The sequence below is a fragment of the Erpetoichthys calabaricus genome, chromosome 2 (genome assembly GCF_900747795.2).
Source record: "Erpetoichthys calabaricus chromosome 2, fErpCal1.3, whole genome shotgun sequence".
Lineage (NCBI taxonomy): Eukaryota > Metazoa > Chordata > Cladistia > Polypteriformes > Polypteridae > Erpetoichthys > Erpetoichthys calabaricus.
In genome coordinates this window covers 200,597,811-200,613,405 of record NC_041395.2, presented here as the reverse complement: position 1 = coordinate 200,613,405, position 15,595 = coordinate 200,597,811, and the positions used below count along the sequence as shown (strand labels likewise).

At 39.7% G+C, this 15,595-nt stretch overlaps 1 protein-coding gene across 1 annotated transcript in view; it reads right to left on the bottom strand.

Annotated features, from left to right (window-relative positions):
- LOC114646703 (5-hydroxytryptamine receptor 3A-like) overlaps positions 1-9,052 on the bottom strand; it is a 59,741-nt gene extending 50,689 nt beyond the window's left edge. The window contains exons 1-2 of the mRNA XM_051922251.1: positions 8,953-9,052; positions 5,831-5,994 (exon numbers count right to left, since the gene is read on the bottom strand). Of these exons, the coding sequence (XP_051778211.1) occupies positions 5,831-5,989 (159 nt within the window). The 5' untranslated portion in view covers positions 5,990-5,994; positions 8,953-9,052. The remainder of the gene's footprint in view (positions 1-5,830; positions 5,995-8,952) is intronic.
- Between the last annotated feature and the right edge of the window lie 6,543 nt (positions 9,053-15,595).

Sequence of the window (15,595 nt, the reverse complement as noted above, 5' to 3'; positions counted from 1 at the left end):
TATATATATATATATATATATATATATATATATATAATATATATATATATATATATATATATATATATATATATATATATATATATATTGTGTGCGGTGGGTTGGCACCCTGCCCGGGATTGGTTCCTGCCTTGTGCCCTGTGTTGGCTGGGATTGGCTCCAGCAGACCCCATGACCCTGTGTTAGGATATAGCGGGTTGGATAATGGATGGATGGATATATTGTGAAGGACAGCCGGGTCCCATGCCCGGCAGGGATGCCCCTGCTGCATCTGTTCTGTGGGAGCCACCATGGGCAGCTCAATACCTCCCCCGGGATGCTTGGTGGCAGTCTCCCTGGCGGACGGTGATTCCCCAACCTGGCGCATGGCTCCATGGGAGATGGAGTCCTCCACAGCCTGGTTGGGGGCTCGGATGGCTGCTAGGGGTAGCTGCATGGAGTCTGCAGCCTGGCTGGTCGAATCTTCAGCCCCACCTGGAAATGCAGTTAGGACCACGTGATCAAGCACCTGGAATGCTTCCGGGTGGGATATAAAAAGGGCCAGCCACCACCTCTCAGAGAGCCAGGGTCGGAAGGAGGAGGACTAAGTTTGCGGAGGAGTGGTGGGAGAGTAGAAAAGAGTGCTGTTGTTGTTGTGTGGAAAAGAGTGCTTTTGGGACTGTGTATTGCCTGTGGGTCACAGGGAAGACATGCACCCACAGGTGAAGAAGAAAAATAAAAATTCCTTGGTTTATTACGTGCCTCTGTGTCGTTCTGTGCCGGGTCAGGCGGCTATATAGCGCCTTTTCTACTATATATATATATATATATATATATTCAGTATATATAAATAAATAGTCCATAAATTGTGAAAAGTCATATAATTATTATGAAAAGTAATTAAATTATTTAAATGAATGTCATCATTTTTTGTTATCACAGATTTCATTTAAAAATAGCCTTGTTTAAAAGACCGTCTTTATTACACAACGTGACTTTTAATGCTTGTGAGATTTATTTTAGATGATTTCATCACTAGTCAATAAAGACAAAGACCACCTGGCTGAACCTGTTCCTATTGACAAATCTTTTGCTGTCAATTCCTTTCCCCTGATTGTAGGCTGAAGGCAGCCAATAATCTTAGCTTCCCTTTATTTGTATTCCATCTGGAAAGCATGCAGAGGCAATCAAAAGCTGTGGTGATTAGAGAAGTGCTCTTCAAAATGTTCACATTGATGTAGAAGTAGTTAGTAGTTTAAAACTGACTGAGCTCTGCGTCTGCACAGAAAATGCCCATTAAGAAATCACATTGGCACACATTAATGCAGATGTCCTTCTGTGCAGACACACCACTCAATTGATCTTAAACTACTGACAAAGTCTTCATCATATTGAATTTTTTGAAGAACACTTACCTGTCTGAGCATTCCTAATGTATCATTAGCATCACATTGCAGCTGACAGACTGCTCTTCAGATTAGAGGCGCTAAATGCTTGAGTGACAGCAACCACTTAGAAGAAAACAGCAATGGAGACCCTGCATTCCAATCACGAATATTCAAGACAATAAAGATCCCAATGCAGGAGTTGTGGGTTGTTCTTGCTGAATCGGGGAGAGTGAAAGAGAGATGGAGAGACAGTGTGCAGGGTCCATCAGATCTATCAGCAGTAGTAGGCTGCATTAAGGATGGGGACAGTGGAAGAGTATGAGTGTGTCTTCTTTTACCAGGCATTTCCTGTGGGTTGTAACAAGTATTTAGGTTATTTAACACAGAGTTAATTTTGTTTGATAAACACAACCATTGTCAGTCAGTCAGTCTGTCATAATCCAACCCGCTATATCCTAACACAGGGTCATAGGGGTCTGCTGGAACCAATCCCAGCCAGCACAGGGCATAAGGCAGGAACAAATCTCCGGGCAGGGCACACACACACACACGCACACACACCAAGCACACACTAGGGATAATTTAGGATTGCCAGTGCACCTAACCTGCATGTCTTTGGACTGTGGGAGGAAACCGGAGCACCCGGAGGAAACCCACACAGACATGGGGAGAACATCCACACAGGGAGGACCCGGGAAGCGAACCCAGGTCTCCTTACTGTGAGGCAGCAGCGCTACCACTATCCCACCATGCCACCCCCCCAACCATTGTTTGGTACAATTACAATATTATAAACTGTCTGTATATATTTCATCTGTAGAACTAAATACTGCAACACCTGCTGCCTTGATGTTTTTGGCAATTATTAAGGAAATAAAGAAACAATGTGCCTACAATGCATAAAAGCAATAGAAACAGGTTCAGCCCGTTTGTCTTGATTGACAAGTGACAAAATCATCACGAAAAGAGGCATAGTGAAAGAAATGGCGCTGGCATTAAGAGACATTTGGAAATGTGCTGTTCAGAAAAGTATTGTGAAATATAAAAATAATAAAACCTGCAATAATATATATACAGTGCATCCGGAAAGTATTCACAGCGCATCACTTTTTCCACATTTTGTTATGTTACAGCCTTATTCCAAAATGGATTAAATTCATTTTTTTCCTCAGAATTCTGCACACAACACCCCATAATGACAACGTGAAAAAAGTTTACTAGAGGTTTTTGCAAATTTATTAAAAATAAAAAAACCGAGAAATCCCATGTACATAAGTATTCACAGCCTTTGTTCAATACTTTGTCGATGCACCTTTGGCAGCAATTACAGCCTCAAGTGTTTTTGAATATGATGCCACAAGCTTGGCACACCTATCCTTGGCCAGTTTCGCCCATTCCTCTTTGCAGCACCTCTCAAGCTCCATCAGGTTGGATGGGAAGCGTCGGTGCACAGCCATTTTAAGATCTCTCCAGAGATGTTCAATCGGATTGAAGTCTGGGCTCTGGCTGGGCCACTCAAGGACATTCACAGAGTTGTCCTGAAGCCACTCCTTTGATATCTTGGCTGTGTGCTTAGGGTCGTTGTCCTGCTGAAAGATGAACCGTCGCCCCAGTCTGAGGTCAAGAGCGCTCTGGAGCAGGTTTTCATCCAGGATGTCTCTGTACATTGCTGCAGTCATCTTTCCCTTTATCCTGACTAGTCTCCCAGTCCCTGCCGCTGAAAAACATTCTCACAGCATAATGCTGCCACCACCATGCTTCACTGTAGGGATGGTGCCAGGTTTCCTCCAAACGTGACGCCTGGCATTCACACCAAAGAGTTCAATCTTTGTCTCATCAGACAAGAGAATTTTCTTTCTCATGGTCTGAGAGTCCTTCAGGTGCTTTTTGGCAAACTCCAGGCGGGCTGCCATGTGCCTTTTACTAAGGAGTGGCTTCCGTCTGGCCACTCTACCATACAGGCCTGATTGGTGGATTGCTGCAGAGATGGTTGTCCTTCTGGAAGGTTCTCGTCTCTCCACAGAGGGCCTCTGGAGCTCTGACAGAGTGACCATCGGGTTCTTGGTCACCTCCCTGACTAAGGCCCTTCTCCCCCGATCACTCAGTTTAGATGGCCGGCCAGCTCTAGGAAGAGTCCTGGTGGTTTCGAACTTCTTCCACTTACGGATGATGGAGGCCACTGTGCTCACTGGGACCTTCAAAACAGCAGAAATTTTTCTGTAACCTTCCCCAGATTTGTGCCTTGAGACAATCCTGTCTCGGAGGTCTACAGACAATTTCTTTGACTTCATGCATGGTCTGTGCTCTGACATGAACTGTCAACTGTGGGACCTTATATAGACAGGTGTGTGCCTTTCCAAATCACGTCCAGTCAACTGAATTTACCACAGGTGGACTCCAATTAAGCTGTAGAAACATCTCAAGGATGATCAGGGGAAACAGGATGCACCTGAGTTTAATTTCGAGCTTCATGGCAAAGGCTGTGAATACTTATGTACATGTGCTTTCTCAGCTTTTTTATTTTTAACAAATTTTTAAAAACCTCAAGTAAACTTTTTTCACGTTGTCATTATGGGGTGTTGTGTGTAGAATTCTGAGGAAAAAAATGAATTTAATCCATTTTGGAATAAGGCTGTAACATAACAAAATGTGGAAAAAGTGATGCGCTGTGAATACTTTCCAGATGCACTGTATATTATATATATATATATATATATATATATATATATATATATATATATATATATATATATATATATATATATATATATAAATAGTCGGATTCAGTGGGTTGGAAAATAGATGGATGGATATATATACTGTATATATATATATATATATATAGAGAGAGACCAAAATTAAAAATGCCTATAAAAAACTCATTGTCAAACATACAAAAATAAAGTGCAAAAATTTATGATGAAAATTGACAAAGATTCTCTATACAAAGCTTTGATATCTGGAGCAGTGTGCCTCATGCTCGTGATGTCACACAACGATTTCTGGTCATGTAGTAGCAATAGATGGCACTACTCAAATAAACGGACAAAATGATGGAAATCAAAGTAAACAAAATTACTTTGAAATTATGTCATCCAAACAAAACTACAAAAAAAAAAATTCTTCTTGAAAAAAATAACACATAAGTGGGAGAACCCAGCCTTCTTAAAAGAAGAATGAAACATTAACAGTAACAAAAAATGAACCTAAAATGCATGTCTTTGGATGCAGAAGAAAACCACAGATAACCCACTTAAATATGGGGACAATACAGACAGAGGCAAGGGTGAGATTTAAACACAGGACCCCTGCTAACCACTGTGCCAGCATACTGCACAATAAATGTAATTTAGTACTTGCATAAAAAACAATTTATTGGAAATCAGTGACAGGATGTGGTGGCTGCTGTTAAGAATTAAAGGAAGCCCTAAGGGACCCATAAAGGAAATTCCCTTGAGAAATAAGCAGGGAGAGTCATGTTCTAGCAAGGTCTGCAGGGACAGCAGTGGAGTGAATGCACAAAAACAAGAGATCCAACACAACCCTTTCTGACACGATGACCCCTAAGAGACATTTTGTTTTTCTTCTATGAAAATACCTAACACTGCCCCCTTCTTTTCTATTACTTCTACAACAAGAAAACAACTTGTTTTGTTTACATTGGGCTGGTTTGGATCGGGCTCCTAGTATTTTAAATTGACCTCTTAGGCAGACAGACCTGTTCATGTCAGGTTTTAACAGAAAGGCAGGGAGATCTTGAAAATAAAATTCGGATAGCTCTATCTTTCCCCCAAAAGGTACAAATAATGTCTGTTTAAAATAGCTATTACAGTGGCTATAGTGTAAAAGAGAAATTGTGTGCAGCCAAGAATGGAAAGCAGATTGGAAGAAGAAAGAAAGAAAGAAAGAAAGAAAGAAAGAAAGAAAGAAAGAAAGAAAGAAAGAAAGAAAGAAAGAAAGAAAGAAAGAAAGAAAGATGCAGTGGATTGGAAGCAGAAAATTAAACATGTGGCATAAGTTCCTATGCAGTAGTATAATGTTACTGACACCTTATCAGATCTCTTTTGCTGGTTGTTCTAAACCTTCTGTACACACACACAAAAAGCCTTGAACACATAATCAACAAGTGAAACAAGGAAGAAGCACTCAACACTCCCCACCACTCGGTCGGGTGCATTTGAAGTACCACAGGCTAATAGCTGTCACTTGAAAATGTGCTGTTTTTAAAATCATTTTCATCAAAGCCAGCTACTGGCGCTAAGCACATTGTTTAACTAGTTTTCCATTCCCAACTAATAATCAGTATAATCCTGTTATAATGGGTCATTTTTGGATGCTTATTATATTTTAAAGATTACATAAAAGGAAAAAAAAGAAGAAGAAAGGTACCGACTGCCACAAAGAGGCTAACATTTAATTGTGAGATATGTATTGCAGCCGTAGTTAGAAATGTGAATACATACCACTCCGAGGATATGGTGAAAGGTTACCGAGATGTTAATGTTCGTTGGTACAGTCCAGTTAGAGCTCGGTCTCATTTTTGGCATCTCCAAAATATATTGAAATTTTTGATAGAATTTCATGAAGACACCCATATCGTAGCTGACTTCTGCAAGTGCCATGTCCCCTGTCAAATTTATTAAAGATGTTTCTGAAGATTATTGTCTAGCATATATTATAAATATATGTATACATACATACATACATACACACACACTGTATATATAAGTTACAGCTACTGCTGACCTATTTATAATTTAAAATAGTTTAATAATGTCTTGAAATTACATAAACAATCTTCAAAAAGCTGCTGTATGTGTATATTTAGTATTATATAAAAGTCATAGGCACGTGCAAAAAAAAAATGTGCAAAGTGAAGATGCTTTACAAAATAAAAGTTTGTTAATATCACAAAATGTACTTTAAAAAGCAGTAAAAAAAGATCAAATCAATATTTGGTGTGACTACCCCTTGTGGTTTGGCTTATTTTTCTTGGATCGGCACAAAGTGAAGTTTTATTTCTGTGTTCCATTAACATCTTCCCTTAGCCTCACATTTATTACTGTGTTTATTACTAAAATATTACTTTAAGAACCTTTCAATAAATGTCCAGAGGTACAAATGTGTACATAAGCACTCATTGTAAGGCAATGCCAAGGTGGCTCAATAGCAGCTGCTGACTTCAGGACCCAATGTGATCAACAGTCTGGGTGGAGTTGACTTGTTGTGCCCCATCCATGTGTGTATTCTGATTCGCTGACATCTTCCAGGATCCCAAAGACAAGCAGATTAAACCAAAGGAGGGTGGGTGGCTGAAAGCATGTGCCCACCAAAGGGCCGATGTTCTCACTGTGATTGATTTCTGCCCGTACTGCCTCACTGAGATCTTAATAATAGAAAATCAAGTTTAGAAAACGAATAAATAATTCTTAATGTTTTTTGTGTGTATTAACCGTTAGCATTTTTGTTTAATTTTTTTTTTTTAGTCATTTACTGATATTTACAATATCAGTAAATGCAGCATTCTAAGTTTTTCAATGGTAAGGGTGCTATAGAAAAGTAAAATTAAGAAATTATTTTTCAACCTGGGGAGCAAAGTGGGGGACCAGGGTTTGCATCATGGCTTCTCCCTGAGTGGAGTTTGCATGTTCTCCCTGTGTCTGCATGGGTTTCCTCCGGGTGCTCCGGTTTCCTCCCACAGTCCAAAGACATGAAGGTTTGGTGGATTGGTGATCCTAAATTGGCCCATGTGTGTGGTTGAGGTGTGTGCATGTGTGTGTGTGTTTGCCCTGTGATGGACTGGTGCCCTGTCCAGGGTTTGTTCCCTGCATTCTGCCCTGTGCTAGCTGGGATAGGCTCCAGCAGACCCCTGCGACCCTGTTCAGGACTAAGTGGGTTAGAAAATGATTGACTAATCGACTTTCAACCTGTCTCAAGATAATACTCATCTAATACCTCTCTGTTTTCTGATATTTCAAAATACTAAACATTTAAGTCATGATTTTCCTGCTCCTAGACCATTAAGACTTCACTTATATTTTAAGAGTTTTGTTTTAATTTTTCAATGAAGAGGAAACCTTGCCAGCTTTTGAAAATGGTTCTAATGAGATGTTGAACAACTTAACTAACAGTTGGCGAATATTCTTAATTTTCTTAGTGATTGCAGTATAACAATACACAAATGTACCTCTTGATTAAATTAATTGTCATTCTCTAATTTTAACCCTCTTTTTGCCAAATGTATTTCTATAAAAAGTTATGCTTTTTTTTTCAGCTCAAAACTAGTTTTGTTAAAGTCAGACATGGTGGTGGAGGGCTATGGTAGCTGCAGACTTTTGTTTCAAATATTTTGTTGTTATTGCTGCTGCGTTTATTAGAATCAGGTTAAAATTTTCAATTGACAAAGTCATTTTAACTGAGTAGGTGGCACGGTGGCACAGTAGTAGTACCACTGCCTCGCATTAAAGAGTTTTCATGTTCTCCCCATGTACCCATGGGTTTCCAACCACAGTCCAAACACATGCAGGTTAGGTGGACTGGAGATACTAAATTAGCCTGTTTGTGTGTGTTTGTGTGTGTCCGTGTGTGCGTGTGCATGTGTGTGTGTGTGTGTGTGTGTGTATTCGCCCTGAGATGCACTGGCACCCTGTTCAGGGTTTGTTCCTGCCTTGCGCCGTATGATAACTGGGATGAGTCCCAGCAGACTCCCGTAATCCTGTTCAGGACTAACTGGGTTAGAATATGATTGAATTTAATTGAACTACTACTGCTTTATTTTGCCTTTTTTTTTAGACTTCACCTATTTAATCCCTCTAAGAAAAACCAGCACCTTAACACCACATCTCACTTGTTTGTAAATTGTTCTATTCTCTTTTTCTTAATCACCATCCAGTTTACAGTCAGTTAAAGGTGGCCAACACTATCCATCCATCCATCCATTATCCAACCCACTATATCCTAACTACAGGGCCATGGGGTTCTGCTGGAGCCAATCCCAGCCAACACAGGGTGCAAGGCAGGGAACAGACCCCAGGCAGGGCACCAGCCTACCGCAGGGCATGGCCAACACTAACTCCTTTTTTGTCCTGTGCAATTTTGTATAATTATCAAAAAGACTTTTTAAATGAGATTTTCTTAAAACTAAAATGAAAAATAAGGTGCTTAATTAAGAGATAGTTACCTACCAATAATGAGTTATAGTAAAGAATGGTTGGAATGAAAACCTTCAGGCCCTCCTGGATCAGCCTGAGCACCACTGCTTCGGCTCTGGGATGAGTTTATTTAGTATTACTGCAAACCAACTTAGATTACAGCAGGTAGCAAGTTTTCCCATTTTAAAGTCGCAGTGTTACATTCATTCATAACGTATTAACATATGACGATCGCCTAATATATGCTAGCTCTATTAGCCACCTTGCATTGAAATTCACAACATATACTCATTTTGAGGATTGACGGCTAAACGTAAAAACTCGTGCCCATTAATTTCTCAGCCTGTCAATTTCCTCACCCACCTATGCAGTGTCGCGGTGAGCCTGTGCTGTAATTATTCTGAGTTATTTGTGACAGCGATCTTAATCCATACCTGGACCTGTCCCGCAGCGGTGGACACAAGGCTGGACTAACTCTGATGAGCCGACGGTCTATCATCGCGTAATCCATCTTACTGTCGTGGGTGTTTTAGAACCTAAAACGTTTGCTTTTAAATTGACAAAGTCAGCTATTATTGCTTGGGAAATATTTGAGTTCAAAGTCCTCGTGTGTTTCCGTTGCCTGTAGCTTTTCATTACTGAATACAAATTGACAATGGCTTTTCTTCATATGCCTGCTCACAGCTCAATAGCTCACGTGCAGTTTGCATTTTTGTTCTGGGTTAGCACTTACATCCCAAAGATATGAATGTTAGCTTGACCACTGACTCTGAATAAAAGTGTACACGAATGTGAATGTCACCTACAATGGCACTGCGCCCCATCCAGCATTGGACTCTGTCGTATCCAAGAATAAGCTTGTTCTGGAAACGAGTTACCCTATTAAAACTAATGTTAGATGTTTATATTTAATTTCCAAAAAATTCTTAGATGCGTTCGTTTTTTCTTTTTTCTTTTCTTTTTTGTATGAGGCTGCTTGATCATATTAGACAGTAATTAACTAAATTTTCTTACCTTGAAAAGTCAGGAGAGCAATAAGGAGACTAAACGGGCTCATTCTTGAAAGAAGATATGAGCGCATCAGCTTACGCCGAGTTGTGCCCACTTACAGCAGAGACCAGTCCTGAGGAACCACTGTCTGCATCCAAGGAGCAATCAGCAGAGCCGCGATTGCCAGCGTTCTTGAAGCGTCTGCTCTTTCTAGAAGATCTTCAGAACTGGAGCACAAGACTTTCTCATTCTCAGTGGTGCCGTGCTTGGTCTGACTAGTTTTTCCCTAATGAAGTTGATAGCGATAATACACTTTAACATCAGACCTTCATCTGCTAAAGTGTTTAATAGTCAACATTAACCGCTAACAGATGATCTTAACTTAATATATCCAAATGTGTGTACATTAAGAACCTGTTTTTGGGTAAGATGGCGATAATTCGGCACTCTACATTGTCCAGATCTGTGTGACTGCACCTTGGATGTGCCATAAGCTGGAATGGCGTCCCATCCCATGATATGTCCCAGTCCAGATACAGTTTTGATGTGCTGCATCTGAGCCTGCAAACCAAATATTAACAGATGGGGAGCTCTTTCCAACTTCAATGTGATTCCTCTCATCGTCCACTAGGTGTCCTCAAATGAGTGTTTTACCGAACAGAAGGCTATTACTTTATCAACGACTCTAAGTTGATTAGATCCGCACTGCTTTGGAGTTTTCACCCTGGCATTTTAACCAGTGCTGCTAAGCACCTTTTTCATGATATAAGTCTGAAGGTCCGCAAAGTACCACATTACCATCCGGATAGTGTGAAAACAAACGCCTTGTTACAAGTGGTAGAAAAGGTGGATGCGCGCCTTCATTTAAAACAAGTTAGAAAAATAAAACTTCAAACACAAACTGATGTTTGTTTACAATTAGGCGCTTAGATTCCTTTCCGATTATGTGACTTCCGAAGTGGTTGGAGGTACAGTACAAGTCAAGCAACAGTTCTTGGCACTACATGAGACGAAGACAGATGAAAAAAAAAAAAATTGACAGCAATGAGCGAGTGTTCACTTTTAAGTTTGTTTTTCGAGGCATTAAAACATTCTTTCCGGGTACGCATCTTTCAGAGATTGCGTGTGTGCTAATATGGGCAAATTAACTGGCAAATGTTAGCTCAAGGAAGTGTCGACAATTCTTTCATAAAACGAAACACCTACGCGATTAGGTACGTGCAGGTGAAAAAGATGAGTTCAATTACAAATCAGTGTTTGGTATCTATCGAAAAAAGGCTATTATGACATATGAGAGGCAAATCGTTTCGTTATTGTCACAGTTATTGCAGGTAAACACGAAGAACAACCTGCATAGCAGTTTCTGGGCAGCTGCCAATGCAGAGCCAGTAAAATGCGATTTTTTTTATGCGAAATTAACTGGTGTTGAAAAGTGTGCTGAGAGCAAACCTGAAATACTGTAAATTATTTATCTGAGAGCAAGCAACTTTTACACACATCACCTTCTGAAAAACACCAATGCCTTTCCAGAGCCGTTAAGTGTTTAGAGCTTTTGGAGTCTATGCCAGGCACTTATCACTGTGTTTTTAAAAGTCTTTTTAAATGTACTAAATCAAGCGGATAACACGCGGTGGGCACGAGGCACGACAGTGACAAGGTAAACCAAAGGATGGGGTGGTTAAATGTGATTCTCTGAAATGTGGATGCAATTGACAAGAGTGTCTGTCCCTTATATATACGCGCAATATAATTTACAAGAGCAAACTATCTCAGGAATTCACCGATAAACAGAAGAGAGAATTTCCGGTTTAATGTCGCAAGTTAAACCCCAGCATTCTCTTCTTTCAGAAGCCACAAGTGTAATTTAAAGAGAGGGCAACTTCGAACACGCCTGCTTTGATGCTAACAGTCAATGCTGCAGACACAGCCACTTTGTGACCTGGATTAGAGAGAGACCGTTATGTCACTGGGTGATAAACATCCTACGTCGCCACCCTGTGGATTGTGAGCTCTGGGTCCCGGAAACCAAGAGATTAATTTGCAATGTTTTGTTTTATTTAACATTATTTTATTCTGGGAACCAGAAACAGCCAAACGCAATGACCCAAACAGACTTATTGAGTCATTTTACAATTACATTTCATTTAAACTTTAAAGTCAATAAAACGTTCCCCATATAATAGTTACAGTCCATAAATAACGTTCCAAGTCCCCACGGTCTTTAATCACTGATTCAGCCGGCAAAGAGTTCCACTAGACTAGGGATAAGGATTAAACTCCAGATAGACCGCTGTCATCCAGTTGATAGCCATATCTGCTTAGAAGAGGAGTCTGCTAAAACAGACAATAATACAAATGAAATAAAAGTCTAAACAACAAGGCACGGGTAACAATTACTTGATCCAAAACGGGGTGGCGTTTTGCCACATCAGTAACCCGGTCACAGGTGATGTATCCAGTTCAGAGCAACCACCCTGTCCCCCTGGCAAAAATGTAGAGGAGGGCGTGGTTTACTGTTGTTTTCTGTGCGTGCCCTGATCGTGAAACGTCACTGATTTTGAAATTTGATTGACATCTTTATTAGGGGGGACAGAACTGGATACAATTCCCCTTCATCCATCTGCACAGTCTCTACGACCACTGGTTGCCCTTTTTTCCTCTTTACTAAACTGCTCCTCCATGCTTCATCGTTCCGTCCTTTCGTATTCGACGAGGCTGAAGTTGACTACTTATTCGCATCTCCTCATTAGGCTGGCTGCTTATTCGGTGCTCCTTATTCAGTTCCAGACAGCTAATTGTGACATTGTTGTGCAAACCCTTTGAAGCTACATTTGAGCTTTTTCTGGCCCAGTGTGGGTACCTGGGTTAAAAGGACCGGCAAATTTGGCACACTTCTATATATAATAAATGGGATACACTGTGACGTTAAAGGGCACAGTAAAGGGTTATAAATCGTTGAGCCGCTTTTGTAAAATGACAGATGCCTAGTTTTGCTCGTCCGAATGCAAGTTAGGTGGTAGAGTTTGTTTTGGTATTTTTTAAAAATGCAATGACTTAACTCAAAATATACTGTACATACATTTTTCACAAACAGCACTTTAGTTGTAGGCTAACATTTTCATGATTTATATACAGTTCAATATATACAGTATGTTTGTGGCATCAACAATTTATTTTGTTTCATGTGATCAATGATGTAAAAACACAGTCTTAGTTTGTCTCTCGTATGAGTGAGAGAGAAATGTCTCCATATCTTTAGAGCTGTGAAAAGTAAATGTAAAAGGCTCTACGCTCCCTTTGTTCTTCATTATCACAGTCTTTGCTGACTTCTAACTGTTTAACTGCATCCATAGCAACTTTATGCTCCAATTCTAGTACTAATGGTTTACATGTTTTTCTTGTAAATTATTTTGTTTTTTTCCATCATCCAGTGACTTGCACTTTCCATGTCCTTCAGCACTGATGATTCCTGTCCAAATAGTATAAGTAATAATTTTTCAGATTTAGAAGTGTGGAGAAAATCATAAATATTGTGCAATTTTAGTTTAGATATGTATTTTGCTACTATAATTTTGTCAATTAGAATAATAAGGTTTAAGGAGCGAAATTGTATGATGTCAACTGAAATGTCATTTCGACATATGAGAAGCATGTATTCCATTCTGACTCCAGGTTTAAGAACATCCTTCAGTAGTTCAGGCATAGAGACCATGTCTCCTCAGCCAGGGATGTTTAATTCTCTTTGTCCATCATAAAAATGTCACTTGTAAGTGGTGGAAACACACAAAATAAATTCCAGTGTTGTATGTTATGGCTACTGATTTGTACCTTTAGGTAAGGCATTATATAAAATAACATACTGGTTATCAAATATACTGTAGCATTTCCACATAAAAACTACTAAACACACTGTAAGTCTGAGAAATGAAATTTTATTTTATCCTTCCCAACACAAGTTTTACTCACTTCATAAAAATGTTCCAATGTATAAGGTAATAAATGAGGTAACTTCATCCATCCATTTTCCAACCCGCTGAATCTGAACACAGGGTCACGGGGGTCTGCTGGAGCCAATCCCAGCCAACACATGGCACAAGGCAGGAAACAATCCCGGGCAGGGTGCCAACCCACCGCAGGACACACACAAACACACACTAGGGCCAATTTACCTAACCTGCATGTCTTTGGACTGTGGGAGGAAACCCATACAGACACGGGGAGAACATGCAAACTCCACGCAGGGAGGACCCAGGAAGCGAACCCAAGTCTCCTAACTGCGAGGCAGCAGCGCTACCACTGCGCCACCGTGCCGCCCTAGGTAACTTCATATCAGGTCTTTTACCTTAGACAAGATATTGAGATATCAAATGCATCAAATTAATTTACCCAGAGAAGACAACCCAGGAAATCCTACTAACAGTTTTTTAATATAACTCTACAAATGGTCCATGTGACTCACATATAGGAAATAATAGAACAGTCGTATCTTGATCTTGGATGTTAGTTTATATCCATCTTGAGGTTTTCTTTGGTTCTTTCACCACCGTTCCATCCATCCAAAAGACTACAGAATCAGGCCGGGAGACTTCTGTCAGGCAACAGTATCTGAAATTTCTAGCAGGAGTTTGCAGCCTGACAAGACCCCGAAATGGAGAAGCCAAGTATTTAAAGTTCAAAATAGCAAAAATGCCTCACAGGTGAGAGAAGCCATTAAAATCTTTGTGTGTAACATAACATAGCATAACATATTCAGTGTGATGCCCATACTGACAAAACATAGCTGGGTTCTACGTCTTCGCTCCATTCATACAGGCAGAGTGATTGAGTATAAGATTGAAGGCACCTATGACACTAAGGATAGTAATTAGTCCGCTTGAGATGTCACTACAATTCAGTTATGTCTTTCAGCTCCAATGGGGTCCTAATAATTCTGACCATGCCATTTTCATTTGTTTTATTTTTTTTTACTATTATGCTGTCTTTAATCACACCCTATGGAATCTGAAATAAATAATGGTGGAGGCCAATTACTTATCTTAGTTTCAACTTTTTTCACTGGAAATTGTGTTTTTTTTTTAATTTTTACTAATATTTTTTATATTGGAAGGATACCAATACTTTTGGCCACCTCTGTGTGTGCCTCCCAGTCTGTGAATTTTTCTCCATAGGTTTGTCAGTGAGGCTCCATCTCTTAAATGCTTATTTCTGCATTCTAGAACAATTCATATTATGTAAACAAAGTTCCCTAGTGTTAGTGGTTGACTTTAGACTTTATATGGAGAGCTGCATGCAATGATATTTGTTCAATGGTGTCTCAAACGTTTGTTTGATGTTTCAAAGTGTGTCACATGGAATACTTTTCACAGGTTACAGAATAAAAAGTTAAATAGTGTCGAATAAATATAAGTCGCACAAAAATAAAGAGTTGGGGAATGAGCCTGTAAATTGTAGTGTGGAGCAATCACAAAGTACTGATACCGGTCTGATGAGCAGTAAAACAGCAAAAGACTTTTATATTATGGTAGCAGGAAGTAGGGTGACGTCATCAAGACGGGGTGGAAGTGAGGTCATCAGGTTAGGATGGTAGTGAGGTCAACTGGAAAGGGACGAAAGTGAGGAAAATTTACTTAGTCCTCCGTGGTTCTGTAGCAAGAAAAAGAGAAGGCATTAGGACTCCTTACTAACCCTTTTCTGTTGTATTCATGCCCTGAATTGGACCCTTTTGACCCCCCTAATTGCACGTGTCTGACAATAGCAAAATTAACTGCTTCTCTCTTCTAATATTCCCTGAGTCCTCCTAAATTTTATGTTTTCAGACAACACCCTTTAAATAAGCAATTATGTTAACATGGGGAGAAACATCAGACAATTATGTGTTGTGTTGCTTTGCACTTTATCTTCTGTATTTTATGCTTAGATGTGTAGCTTGAAAAGTGATAAAAATGTATGTTTAGAAAAATTTTGAAAACTTTAGGGTTGAAAGGAAACATGAATACTTTGACTTGGTATTTATGAAATAATTAGAACTTGAGTGCTTACTTGGTACATTGTACTTCAAAACCCAAGACAAAGCCGGCTTAAAACTTG